Source organism: Marmota flaviventris, chromosome 1, assembly GCF_047511675.1.
Source record: "Marmota flaviventris isolate mMarFla1 chromosome 1, mMarFla1.hap1, whole genome shotgun sequence".
In the NCBI taxonomy this organism is placed as follows: Eukaryota; Metazoa; Chordata; class Mammalia; order Rodentia; family Sciuridae; genus Marmota; species Marmota flaviventris.
Window position 1 is genome coordinate 8386308 of NC_092498.1, and position 13954 is coordinate 8400261.

Below are 13954 nucleotides of genomic sequence, written 5' to 3' on the forward strand. Positions count from 1 at the left end.
CACATGATATGACAATTCAACTCGGTCATTTTCATTCCCCAGTATTCTCCCTTTCTGTCTCTGACTTCACAAGGCCTTCTTTTTGCGAGTCTATGTGTCTCTCAGTGTTCTTTCTTCTGATAAGACACACTCATTGAATTTAGGGCCTACCCCATCCAGTAAGATCTCATTTTGATTTAATGACTTATGTAAAGACCCATTTCTAAACAAGGTCACATTCTGAGGTTCCCTGTGGACTATTCACTGTATATTCAACTACAAAAATCAAATGCAGAAATTGCTTTAGCCACTATGGATTTGTTATTTTCCCTCCTTGCTTTAAAAACAGAAAAAATAGAGGGAGAAAGAGAGTGCACTTCAAACTATGCTGTTAATTGCTGCTTGTTATTAAAATGACTTTGATAATCACAAAATCCTTGAATTTATGATTTGACTATCCCAGAAGGAATAGGCTTAATTAGAGAAAACTCACTTTGGCATGGCCAAACAAATTCCCATTTGGTCCCCAGTGGAGGTTCCCAGTAATCTTGGGCACAAAGACCCACAGCTAAAACCCTTCCTGTGGGTGGGGACAATCTCTGCTCCTGTAAGCATCTGCAGCCTCAGCCAATGGACAGCCAGATGGGATGGACCCGTCTCTGCTGAATTTAATGGCTCCTGGTTGGGGAAGATCCTGAGAAGATGGGAGACTGCAGAGTTTTCTGTAGATCGATGAAGAATGGGCTAAATGGTCTAGTGTGGTATTTCCAGAATGCCCTTGTACTGTCTTCAAAGCATGAGAAGTTCCCAGTCAGCAGTCCTGTTTAAGATGCAAATAGCTCTGGGAGAGATAAACCTCAACTGGTGATCAAATCTTTATGGATCTATTTGAAAAAGGGTTCTGGGAGTAGTTTTCAATAGGAGGTTAGACCACAGGCAGGAGCTTTGCATTTTTTTTTTTGCTGGTGGGTGAGAGACTTTATGTGTATCATCTACAAAGCAAAAGAGAATTATGAAGGACCTGTTTGTATTCATCCCTGTATTCCTGAGTTCAGTGATGTGACAGCCATAGAAACATGACTTATAAATTCAAATGTGCGCACAAGGGAGAGAAAAGGAGGGAGGGAAAGTGTTTGTGGGATGCAGAGGGCAGGAGTCAGAGACAGGTATAGAGGCCCAGATAGAGAGGGCATTGATGGGGGAGATGAGGAAGAGATGGAGGGAAAGGAGGAGGAGGAAAAAGAGGGACAGAATTTAAACAGTGTGGGCTGCTGGCTCACTGTTCCCCAGGGGGTTAATACCACACCTGGAGAGACCTGGCTGATCTGCCTGTCCCCTTGAGCCATGTGGGAACCCAAGCCACTCTTAGTGTGAACCTCTCACACAGCTGAGATACAAGTGCCTCAGTGTTTTCATTTTCACACAACCTGGCCCCAGTAAGGCACATCTGAAGGGCCATCACTTGGGACACCTATGAAAAACTGGACTCCACTAAATGCATCAAGATATGGATTGTCAAGCTAATTTAATTACATGCAATCTTCACTGGACATGCTACTCCACTCCAGAGAGTACCGATGGATGTGAAATGATTTTTAGTTAATAGGCAGGTGTTTTCTGACCAGAGACAGTTAACCCTTAAATGACTCTGCCTCCTAGTACTGTTTTTTTCCCCCCAAGAAGAAGAAGAAAAAATTAATGAAATTAGATGTATCATTCTGTAAAGATTAGAAGATATAGGTAAGCCAAAACCAAACTTTAAAAATACCAGTATTTTCATCATTCTGCAAAAAACAACCAGTTAGCATTTTGGTCATGTACTCTCACGGTTTTCCTTGTCATTGTGTGTGTGTGTGTGTGTGTGTATGCATACTTTGATTTTATACAATCATGCAACTGGGTTGTGTGTGTGGTGGGTTGGGACCCTCTTCATTCACTAAGCAAGACACATCTTCCTGAATCCTCTTAGCACAGACCTATATCAAAGGAGGACAGGGAGGGACCTCAGACAGCTCATTCTTTAGCCAGTGAGTGTGGTCCTCTTTTAAAGGTTGAGGGTTTGGCTGCAGCATCTGGGTGGTAGTGGTCACAGGAGTTTCCGTGCAGGCATCTGGCCCTGGGTGGTGAGGCCCAGTGCAGAAGCACCAGCTAGAGCCTCAACAGGAAGACACTCTTGGCCTCTCCTGGTGTGTGAAGAAGATTGCTCAATGCAGACCACTTTCACAAATGGGGCCCTCCTCCCTTTTGGCCATAGGATTCTTCTAAACCAGCACCAGGTAATTTCCCCCCAAGACTTGTTCTACCTTGTTTCTACTAGGAATGGTGCTCACAAATGCTTTCCAACTGTATTGTGCACTTTTTAATTTTTTTTTGTTAAAAGCCACTAATTGAATCAAATGTAATTCATCCTACTGAACAAATATGAAGAGACTATTTAGATGTCTTTTGTGTAAACCCCTTAAAATAATGTCAAAGGCAACTCGTAAGCTTCATTTGACTTCATCTCCTATGTTAGCTAAACTAAAAGCTATATGCCCCTGCTTTTGTATTCATGAATCTTGCCTATTAACCCTCTGAGATTTTGTGTGAGCTACTGTGTTTAACCTAACTCTCCCAAAATAAGGGGGTTGTGATTTCCTTTAAATCGTAACTTATGTAGTGGAATGTCTCAGGTTTTCCTGCTTATTTGATTGCATTCAGACGGTACTTTGGCAAGGGAAGCAACTGCATTAAATTAGCATCAAGCACAATGAATGGTAATTGCAAGACTGTCATTTCTACAAGTGCAAAATTAATGTGCTCTGCAAGCCTGTTCCATTGTATGCCACAGGGAAACCTCAGAACCATGTTGTTTGGAGCAGAAGAATGTACTGTAGCAGCACTGTCAACGTGTGAAGGCATCAGTCAGGGACGGTGTCCTTGCCACCTTTTTTTGTTGTCACCTCAGGCTCATTCTTTAAACCCTGTCTGATCTCATTTGCATGCTCATATTCTAGCCCTGACAGGCAGTAGCCTGGAAGTGCAGCGAATGCTGTGGAACAATTCCTTCTTCTGTATGTGGCACCTTGTGGGTGAATAATACCGGCATGAACCACCTCCATATGTTGATGAGAGTATGAATGGGCTACTTATGTGAAGCGTCCTATTAAGAGATGCACAGATCACTTCCACAAAACTTTACCCAAGTGCTATACATTCATTTTAGAGAGAGGAGAGTGATTGACATGCATTTTTATTGTAGCTTAGGAGAATAGCCAGCCACGCCCCTTTTCATACTTATTTACATATGAAAAATTAAGCCACAGGCCAGTTGAATGATTTTTTCCTGGTCATGTGGGATCACAGGGAATACTCCAAATGAATACATGCTTATGCTGCGGGCCCTTGTATTCTGCTCATAGGCTCTGAGCAATTTATCAGGGATTCAAAGACTCGTTTAAGACTAGAAAAACACAGTGAGCAGAGATGCTGCTGATTTGCTCCTTTGCCACCCAGGGGTCTTAATGCAGCTCACTGTTCCTCCAGTTGCTAAGACTGGACTCAAGCTATACCTACAAGAGTGCTCCTTTGGCCAGTCACTGTCGCTATCATTCTCATTATCATCCTCTTACTGAGGATGCCTTGATGGGTGGGTCTCAGTCTAGGCTAAACCACAGGGATGGTGACACAGCACAACCCATCAGTCAGTTTACAGGGAATGATTTGGGAAACTTCCTCCCTGAAGTGGGAGAGGAATTAGAATCACTGGACCTTCAGAATAAAATGCACTCATTTTCAGCCAAAAAAAGAAATCATTAAATAGATGATATGCACTTACAAATATGTCTAAAAATGGGTCCGGAACCGGTTCTGCCTTACCTTTGTTGCAAAAGGTCCCGTCATAGGCTGTGTTTGAGCAGTCGCAGGAGTAGCCATGATATTTTTCTATGCATTTGCCTCCATTCTCACAGTTGGTCCCATAGCTGGTGCAGTGGCCAGAGCACCCAGATTTGAACCCGGATGTGACCTTGGCTCTTTCCTCAAGGTCAAGTGTTACTCCATTCATCCTCAAGGAGCGGATGCAGCCCAGAAAGCCTTGCTGGCCTCCAGCGCCACCTGGGAATGACAGAATGCAAGAGGTCACACGGAAGAACTCTGCCTTGGTTTCTGTCTTGATTCATTATGATTGAACAATTGCGGTAGAAGACGAGACTGCTAAGTACATCGGGTATTGTCACTTTCAAGTTGGTCTTGTCTAAACAGAAAAAGTTAAAGCTCTCCCTTTAGGCTATAATACCTAATTAAAAGAGTCTGTCTTCTAAGAAGTGAGAAATTTGCTACAGAAATAAAATGTTTGGAGGTACACAAAAATGCTTAATCTGGTTTCCTATAGAAAAGAGGTTTATAGAAATCTTTAGTTTCTTTGCTCTTTAATCTCATGACATTCAGTTCTGTAGCATTATCTACTGAAAGAAATAAAAAAGGAAGAGAAACATGAATATATTAGCATAGTTAACAAGCCAATTAGTCAGAAGGCATAAATCCATTTGAAATGTGATTGTACGTTTTGGTTCTTGTCTCATGAAAGGCTTTGCTTTGAGGTTCACATTAAGGGTATCTAGGACTTGTCTGGGGTGTTGGGAATTGGAATTGATCATTTTACATAGAAATCATGTTTATTACTAAGTTGGGTTAAGTTTCATTGCTTTAGTCTAAATGCCTTTGCAAGACATGTACCACAAAGAACATGTTAATTGTGAGTTTTGGAATAAGTTAATAGAGTTAGGCTGAAATTCATTGCATAAAAATATTAAAATCTTCCATACAAACTTCATAGAAGTATTCATTAAAACATGTGTCACAAGTGGATTTAACTGTTTCTGTAATATCCTTGGTTATGGTCTTTTTTTTTTTAAAGCAGCTCGTATAAAAGGAGGAATACAAATTTATACATGTATCTGTATCTTAGAATAACATTTTTTTTTGGAAATAAATACAAAATAAATAATTGGTAAAATTATTGGAATAAATATCTGATGAGGTCTTAGAAAAGAGAGTTTGTTAATAAAAATAAAACTCAATTTACTCTTTCATTAAAAGCTGTGCAGAAGGAATCGACCTAGCACCTTAAGGTGTTTTACCTGATCTTCACAACAACCTGCCAAGGTAGATATTGTTGTCATTGACCTCATGTACAGACAAGGAAACTGAGGCGTAGGGAAGTCAAGGAGTTTACACCAGGACTCAGGGTGCGCTGGTGGCAAGGCTGTATCAGAACTGTCTTATTGTGGAGCCTATGTTCTTAATTGACTAGTGATGACCACTCAGTACAGAGGAAAATAGAGATTTGGATGTTTTTCCCAATGGAGCTGTCGACTGGGTTGCTAGAGTTTGGGTAAGAAGTTAGGCTGGGGTTGATTCTGATCACCTGGACTACTGTCCCGAGAAGAAGAGCATCCCAGTAGACTCGAGACATGTCAGCTCTGCTTATGTCTGTGAATCCTCATCCATAAGATGGTGAAGAAATCCTTCCACTGTCTGTTTAAACCCAAGCCTCCTGTTTCTCTGTTGGGAAGTGCATCATTTTGAATGATTCTCCAGGGAACATTTTATTTTCATAAAATATTTGAATAAAAGATTAATTGAAGGGAGTCCAATGCCCTTTGTGATCAAAGCTGGTGGGTAGCAGAGGGCAAAAGAAGTTATTAAAAGCAATGGCTTTGAAGGGCTTCCCACTTCGCCATCTGCTCATCAGCCAGCTCCATACCTCTGTGCTGAGGAGAATTGGGGCCTTGCCTGATTTGGAAGAATTTCAACCCATTAGCCACTCTTTGTGTGTTAGAATTTCATTTTGGCTCCTATCATTTTAGTCACTATGGTTTTTGTTCTTGAAATAGGGTTTTCCAAAGTGCCTTTATTACATAAATGCATAGCTGTTTGAATTTTCATCACTAGTCCATTAACACAATGATGTCCTATCAAAATATGTGGAAATTTCTAAGTCACTGATTTTTAGCTATCCCCTTCACCTTTGGTCTCATTATCAATGTAATTAATAGTATTTCATTGTGGAAACTGTAACATAGTTATAAGCAAAACACAAAAGAGAACTGTAAGGTTCCTCAGATGCAACTACTTTTAGGGAACAGCCCTTTCTATGAACATATAGATGTGCAAAGAATAATATAAAGGAAGCAATGAGATCATAATAGCCCCATGATTCTCAAACTTGCTTTTTGCACTTAGCATATCACAGGATATTTTCCAAGTGACCTGTGGACAACCAGAACTCGGTGTCTAACATGGGCCCAGCATCTCTCTGTGGAGGGGTGGTCACTTAATCTGCTCTCACATTACCATCGGGCTTTTTAGCTTTTTCCAATTTCCATTTTACAGTGTGTTGCAACAATATGATCTTTGCAAAAACGTCATCATACTTGTCCTGTTTTTCCTTAGATTTTGTCCCTTGGCATTAGTGGATTACACTTCCAGGTGTGACTGCTGGGTCTGAAGACACACTTTTCTATGTGTGTGAGCTACTGCGGGGAACACCGGCCTCGTGCTCCATAGGCAAGCACTCTACCACAGTGTGGCATCCCCGGCCTGAAGACACATTTTAAAAGGCATTTTGAATCTATTTTCCTTGAGAAGAATTTACCAATTAATATTTCACCAGTAGGTCCAAGGTGTCCACCTTCCCACCAATTCTAATCCTCATGGATTTGTCAATTCAATTGAGTGGGGAAAAGCAGCTCGCTGTTTGATAGGCATTGCTTCACATACTGAGAATGGAATATTTCCTATGTTTTCCTTTTTATATTGTATTGTTTCTTTACGTTCTTTAATTTTTTTGGGGGGGATAGAAGATATATTTCTTATTGATCGAAAACAGTATTTTGTGCTTTGACTCTTTGCTTTGCATTTTGTGATTATATTCTTCCAGCTTGTGTCTTTTAACTTGTACGAGGCTTTTCTTTTTCTCTATGAAGGCTGTGGTTACTGAGGTGGTACATCTATGTGTCTTATTTCTGTGGTTTCTGCCTTTAATATTGGGCTTCTAGAGACCTTCTCCAATCTAAATCAATATAATTATTTAACTCTATTTTCTTCTAATACTTTTGAGATTTTATTTCTCTCAGCATTTTAACCTTTACTCTCTTTAGGACATATTTCACTCTGGGAATAATTTGTATTTAATGGATCCTCAGCAATGACTGAGGGCTTCAGAGATTTCAAAAAGGCTAAGTAAATGTTAACGTGGTCAATAATGGAGATTTAAAAAGGGCCAATTAGCAGAGCAAATCTATATTAGATTGCATCTTTTTTTATATCATTAAGACAAAAATTCAGGTATATAAAAGCATACTTAGTGACTTATGGACACAGGACTCACTGAAGAAGGGGCTCCAGGGGCAGGGTTCCCTGCTGTCTGCTCCTGCCCTGGGCCCTGGGTATTCTGAGATTCTCCAGCTATGTCTGTTCCATTCAGGGATGCTGACTGCCTTTGGTTGGGCCTTGGGTTTTATCAAATTTCTTGATCTCTCTCAGCGTCAGTTTTCTCAACCACAGAAACAGGGGCTGAACTGGTGATGCCTCGGGATCCCCCAGCTCTAAATTGCTCCAGCTCATGATTTACAACACTTCCCTTTATGCTTTTACGACTCCCTATCTTTCAGTAAATAATTCTTTCTCCTAAACTTCTTTGTTTTTTTCCTTTTCTGAATTGTTGGCTTTTTCCTCTTCTTTGGAACTGATCGCAAAATATGACTAAGTCTCATTTTCATTTGTTGCATTTATTAAATTAAATATTTTTTTCACTACGTGTTAATTTATAATGGAATTACCATTTCTCACTCCAAAAGAAAGACAAACTAAAATATTTTTTTCTTACTTAGGTGGCCCCCTCATTTATTTAAATGGGCCAGTAGCTTTCTTGATCGAGTCAAGAGGAAGAAAAAATATTTTATGCTGAAAATGGTCACTATATATTATGCAAAAGATGTTAATATGCTGAAACCATAAAAACCGAGTTTAACTTATTGCTTTGTAGAAATCTTTCTTTGTGGTAAATGTCATAAGTTGAAATTATAGGTCTTCAAGTAAAAATGCTACTTAACCTTTGTTAATTAGGAAATCAACACATTGTCATTGGAGAGAGCCCCCCTGCCATGCCAGGGCTTCATGCACATTAGTCAAACCTCTGATAATTATCCAAGGTGAGATGTGGGTTTAATTTGTATATCATTTTTCATGTGGAATGCTACGCAAGTGTTGCAATTAAAGATTAATTATGAAAATGCTGTAACTACCCGTAATGAATGATGCAGCCATTAAATGCACAGAAGGTGGGGGCAAAAGAATCAGTATCACATTAAACAAAAAGGACAAAAATAATATCAAGAGGAAGCATCAAAACATACACGTCTTCAAACTCAGCTGAACAGTGTTCTAAGAAGCTAAGTTCTATTTCAGAGCTACTTTATCCACTCAGACTGGTCACTCTTCTGCCCAGTCTCCACACCAAGTTCTTTTTGTATGTTAAAAGGCGTAACCACTGTGGGAAAGATAAAGTCAAGGAGGGTTAAGTGGGATCTGGAGAGGGAGTGGGGATGTGGTGGAGTCCGTAGGAAGGGGCCGGGGAGTGAGCTGGGAGTGGCTGCAGGATGGCGAGAAGAGCAAAGCCACTGGTCAGCTCAGCAGCTTTGTAAGGTTGGGAAGGCATTGCTAAAACGACAGGTGGAGTCCAATATGGTCACAAGCAGCCACGCGGTGATGCTGGGCACAGCTTGACACGTGGAGGCACCAAACAGGGATGAGGAAAGCAGGAGCGACGGTCACAAAGATTCATCTTTGTGAACTGGTTTTGTGCCTCACTGCCTGTGTGACTTTCCCAAGTCCTTCCTGAGTCTCAGTCTTCTTAGATGTTACAACATTAGCATGACGATATGCATTTTGCAGGGCATCTTCATAACAGATAGTAATGCACCTCTTTGTCAGATAGCAGTGGTGCTAGGATCAGTACTATTAACGAATATAAGCAAAATTCTACAGGAGCACAGAACTGAAGTAAGTTGATTATGGAGAAGACACTGAGTATACAGAAATCTGATGCTGAGGTATCTTGAGTGTTATGGACTCAATTGGGTCCCCCATAGTCCCTAATTTATCTATTGAAGCCCTAAACCCCAACCTGACACTATTTGGACTTTATTTGGACTCTACTTGACTCTGTTTGGACCTCTATGAGGTTTTTAAAGAGGTTTCAAGTTTAAACAAGGTTATAAGAATGAGACCCTAATCCAGTGTAATTGGTATCTTATAAGAAGAGGAAGACACCAGGAATGCACTAGCACAGAGAAATGATCATGTGAAGACAGGGAGATGACAGTGGTCTGAAAGCCAAGGAGAGAGGCTTTAGAAAAAACCACCCTACTGACCTTCTCAGCCCCGAGAACCATAAGGAAATAAATTCCCTGTGTTCAACCCACCTAGTCTAAGGCCTTTTGTCCAGGCAGCCCTGGCAGACAAAGACAATGATAAAGGGTTAGCATTAGGCTTGGACTGATCCAGCCTGCTTGGAGTGACCTTGGAGTCCATCTTTTAACTGCATTGTTCCCTCGGACAGCACAGTTAGGATGGGTGACAGCTCTATTTTGTCTGCAGTGGAGGACGGTGTCTGTGTCTGGGTTGGGAGAACCATGAGCCGGCATAGGGATCTTGAGCTTATGACTGGCATGATTGGGGGGGGTGGGCAAAATTTTGACTTCTCTGGGCAGGTGACCCACTCTAACCATGGCTCTTCTACATGGCTGCTAAACCTGTCTGGGTAGGTGAGGGGGGAAGCAGCTGTGTGCTTGGATAGGTGGGCTGTCCAGGGTTGCAGATGTTACACCTGCTATTTCTTGGGTTGTGTGTGATACCATTGTGTCTAAGGTCTTGATTGTCAACTTGAAAAACACAAAACCTATGTGTTAATGTCGATGTGTAAACAAATAAACACACACACAGGGTTATCTGAATCCTAGGATGACTACAGTCTCCAGTGGTGGAGGGAGTTAAAAGAAATTAGTTCCCAATCTTCAGTGCAGAGCGGCAAGATTGACAGATATTGATCTGCGAGTCCTCTGTCGGCCGGGTATTGAAGGACATGCATGGAAAAGGCCTTGACATACTCAGAGAATGAGGTTTTTGGAGAACTGCTCTTTTGGATGGTGCTCATGAGCGCTCATTCATAACTTCATGCAGCAGGATGGATTTTTTTAGATCATTATCACTGCATGCATAGTATAAAGGGCATGTAGAATACATGACTCCCAACTATTAAACCAGAATAAAATTTCAAAATAAAAACTGAAGGAATACTGGGGTTCCAATAGCAGAAAGCCATCGTTTGTGTCTAAATGAAACTTTGTTCTGTAATGGGGGTGGAGTTAAGGGGTCCTGGAGGCTGTAGTGTCAGGGTAAACTCATATTAACAGAAGACTGGCTGTACCAGGCCCTGTCCCCAAAACTTTATATATTTCAACTCTCAAAGATAAGTCTCATTATGACCCCCATTTTACAGATGAGGAAACTGAAGCCCAGCAAGTTGATTTGTGCAATGTCACAGAGCTAGCAAGGGGCCAGACTGACAGCCAGGCTGTCTGGCTTTTCCACCTGTGCTCTCATTGTATCCATAGCTGCCATATGGACTTGGGGTGTGTATCACATAAGGCTCTTTCTTCCCCCGATCTGGTATGTCTCTAGGTGTTGCTGTGTTTATACACGGAAAATGCCGAAGAGTGCTTAATGCCTGAGATAGGCTGGGCCATTTACCATCGTCCCTGAAGCCACAGGGTGGCTGAACCTGAAGGGGAAGCACAATGTTCACAATTGAATGTGGATGCCAGAACTGGTCTCAGGTCAGCAAAGAAGAGACACATCTTTGGTGCCATCCCTGAAAGCACTATTTTAAAAACCTAGTACAAAAGCTGAACACTGAGATTTTGAAGCCACATCAGGAGTGGGCCTTGGACCCTGGGGGGTGGTGGAGGTTGATCCTTCTGCCTGTGCCCAGTTTGCCAGCACGGATTTCAGAGGGCATTGCTCTGCAGGGGGTCTTGCAGTTCCAAGTCCACAGATGGGGATAAGAGAGTTCCATGCTAAATTGCCACTTCCTGGTTAGATCCAAACCTTAAACAATTGACAGGTACATTAGTAAACTCTAATGCAACCCCAGACCTCAAATTTCTCAGCTGAGAACTCTGTCTAAATATTCCGTTGACAAATATCTGTACGTGATTTTGCATATTGTGTGCTCTGCTGAGAAATTCTGCTCATATTTGAAGCAAAATGAGTATCTTTTTGCTGATCCTACATTCCCCATGTCTCTCCCTGTTTTTTATGTTTTTAGAAGTATCTATTTAAACACCCATAGCTAGTGCCTTTCAATTCAGAGTGAAGAATCCCCAGCACTGGCCTTCACCTAGCACCTTGGTCTTGTCTCCCAGAGTCCAAACTTCAGACAAGTCTTGACAGATGTGTTCCCAGGTCAAGGCTGGGCTGGTGGATCTGGGAGGAATCAGCACAGCTCTGGTAACTGGCCCTCGTGGAGGCCTGGGCTTTCCATGCCAAGAGGGTAGAGGACCAAGACCAGAAGGGTTGAGACGGGGAAAGAGAAGGCAGTCAGCAGAGAGCTCGAGACAACAGAATGGCAGGGAGTCTCGAGGTCAGGACTTCAAGGAGGGTGAAGTTATTAAGGTCAAAGTCCCCCTGGAAGTCAGGGAAAGTGAGATAGCCGCAAAAGACCATGAGATTTGGTGATTTTGGAGACAGAGGCTTCAGTGTGGAATGAGACTGTTACTAATGAGGGTGTGGGTGGTGAGAGGATGGATTCAGCGGGGTGACAGGTCCCTGACTTAGGAATCAACACTAGAACATGACTGTCCTCTGGCTGAGCAGGAATGAGGCACCTTGAAGTTGAGTGTGTGGAGGGGTGAGGGACTGGAAATGGACACAGGAAAGGTTGAGAGGGATGGCAACCCCAGGGCTCTGTGTCCTGAGGCAGGAGTCATCTTCCCAACGTCAACTCACTGGGAGAAGCCAGTTCAGGCCCTCCATGGTGAGGCCTGAGGACAGGGAGCACTGTGCAAGGAGCACTGGGGAAGGAGCACTGGGGAAGGAGCACTGGGGAAGCCCACACCCTGCCTCACCTGCCCTGGCAGAGGCAGGACCAGGGAGCGCAGAAGAAGGTGCCATTGACGCAAAGGAGTAGCAGCAAAGTTAGCAAAATGATACCTTCCTGAAACTGAAAACTCAGAGAGATGACAAACTATGGTGAATGTGAAGTGGTTGGAGATATTGAAATGAGAAAATTTATAATTGCTGAAAAAAAGCTTCCTTTGGACGGGTGGAGTAGCAGAGTAGAAACAGAGCCGAAGAACAGCTCCGTGGGTTGGAATAAGGGGTCAAAACACTTCCTAACGGGTCCAGGAAAGGACAAAGAGGTTTTTAAAAAATGAAGAAAAGCCAAGAACCACAGAGGGAGGAAGTAGAAACGCCAGCGTCTGCCTAACAGTAGCCTCGGGAAAAGGTGGCATCAAGGCAAACAATGGCCTGTTTGAAAAACCAGGAGGGCAGAATTGTCTGGAAGACACAGTGTTAGACTTTGGATGGAATCCTGAAGAGGGTGGAAAAGCCAACCACAACAAACAGCACCTACATCCACAGCTGTGGCTCTGAGACCCGTACCCCGGGGTCCCCACACAGGACTCAGAACACCTTCACGAAAAAGCCTCCATCTTTACTTGCATTAGCTACTAGAAGAGCTGCAGCATCTCCTTCAGTTAGGAATGTAGGGAAAATCACAGCAGCATGAGGAGCAATGCTCGTATACTGCCGCCAAGGAAAATGAACGGGATTTTCAAGTTACCTTGGAGTTGTAGATCGAAAAAAAATTTATGTTCTTGATTACTCTGAAATTATGGTTGTTAGTGGGATTCACACTAGGTCTTGTTATTTAAAGCATAGTTTTGAAAAACTACTGTATCAAAAATTTGATGTTTTAAACGTCTCGATGACTTTATTTCAGTTATATCATGTTTCTTTTGTAATTGTGTATATTTTATTTTCTTCATATAAGACATTTTTTCTGGGAAGGCAGATAGAGGCTTCCCCAGATTTCCAGAAGGATCCATGACCCCCAAAGGGTTACAAACTCCTGCATTCTAGTAAAGTTATGGGAACTAAAAAAAAAAAGTTCTTAAAAGCTTTCAGGGACAAAAGACAGAAATAAGAACTTCACCTATGTCAACCCCCTCAGTAGCATGCTGGCTTTAAAAGATAGCTAACCTATATCTTCAGAGTGTTGATTTGAATATGAGAACCAGCTAAGGCATTCGTTGGCAGCAGGGTCCCAGAAGGAGTCCCTTTGGTACCAGTCTCTTTCCTTTTGTAGTGCTGGGAATTGAACTGAATTAAAAAGAATTTAGGAGGAGATTAGAGGGTGTGGGAAGTAAGTGTCAGTAAAAAGAAAAAACTTAAATACCACTCTTTTTTGGTAAGCAATTGTGAGTAAATATATTCATGCTATTCCACAGTTAGAACTATAGAAGTTGCCGCTTGTAGGTGACAGGTGGGACAGGAGTGGGTGATGGGCCTCTTGTTTCACTCAGGAGGACAGCGTGGATACTGGTACATCTTTGTGGACAACAGGGAAAGAAACCAGCACTAGGAGTCTTAACAAGTTAGGGGCAGGGGCCAAGGAAATGAAAGTAGAGGTCCAGAACAGAAACAAACTGTGAGATGAAGAACGCTATAGGGTAAAGATGGGAATTATATGTCGGTCTAAGGAACAGTGAATCAAGAGGCTCACCAAGAGCCTGACAGTGAAATGCCCTGAACAATACGAAGCTGCCGTTGGAAGGACCACTCATAGACATGCAATGAATAAAGTTTGGGATATGCCCTCAGAAACTGCTAGGTCAAGAGCAATAGTGAGTAAGATTGGAACACACAT

At 42.3% G+C, this 13954-nt stretch overlaps 1 protein-coding gene across 1 annotated transcript in view; it reads right to left on the minus strand.

Moving 5' to 3' along the window:
* The window catches only part of Cntnap2 (contactin associated protein 2), a 1323006-nt gene that overhangs the window by 178292 nt on the left and 1130760 nt on the right, over positions 1-13954 (minus strand). Inside the window, exon 18 of the mRNA XM_071605412.1 lies at positions 3838-4074. Coding sequence (XP_071461513.1) covers positions 3838-4074 — 237 coding nt within the window. The remainder of the gene's footprint in view (positions 1-3837; positions 4075-13954) is intronic.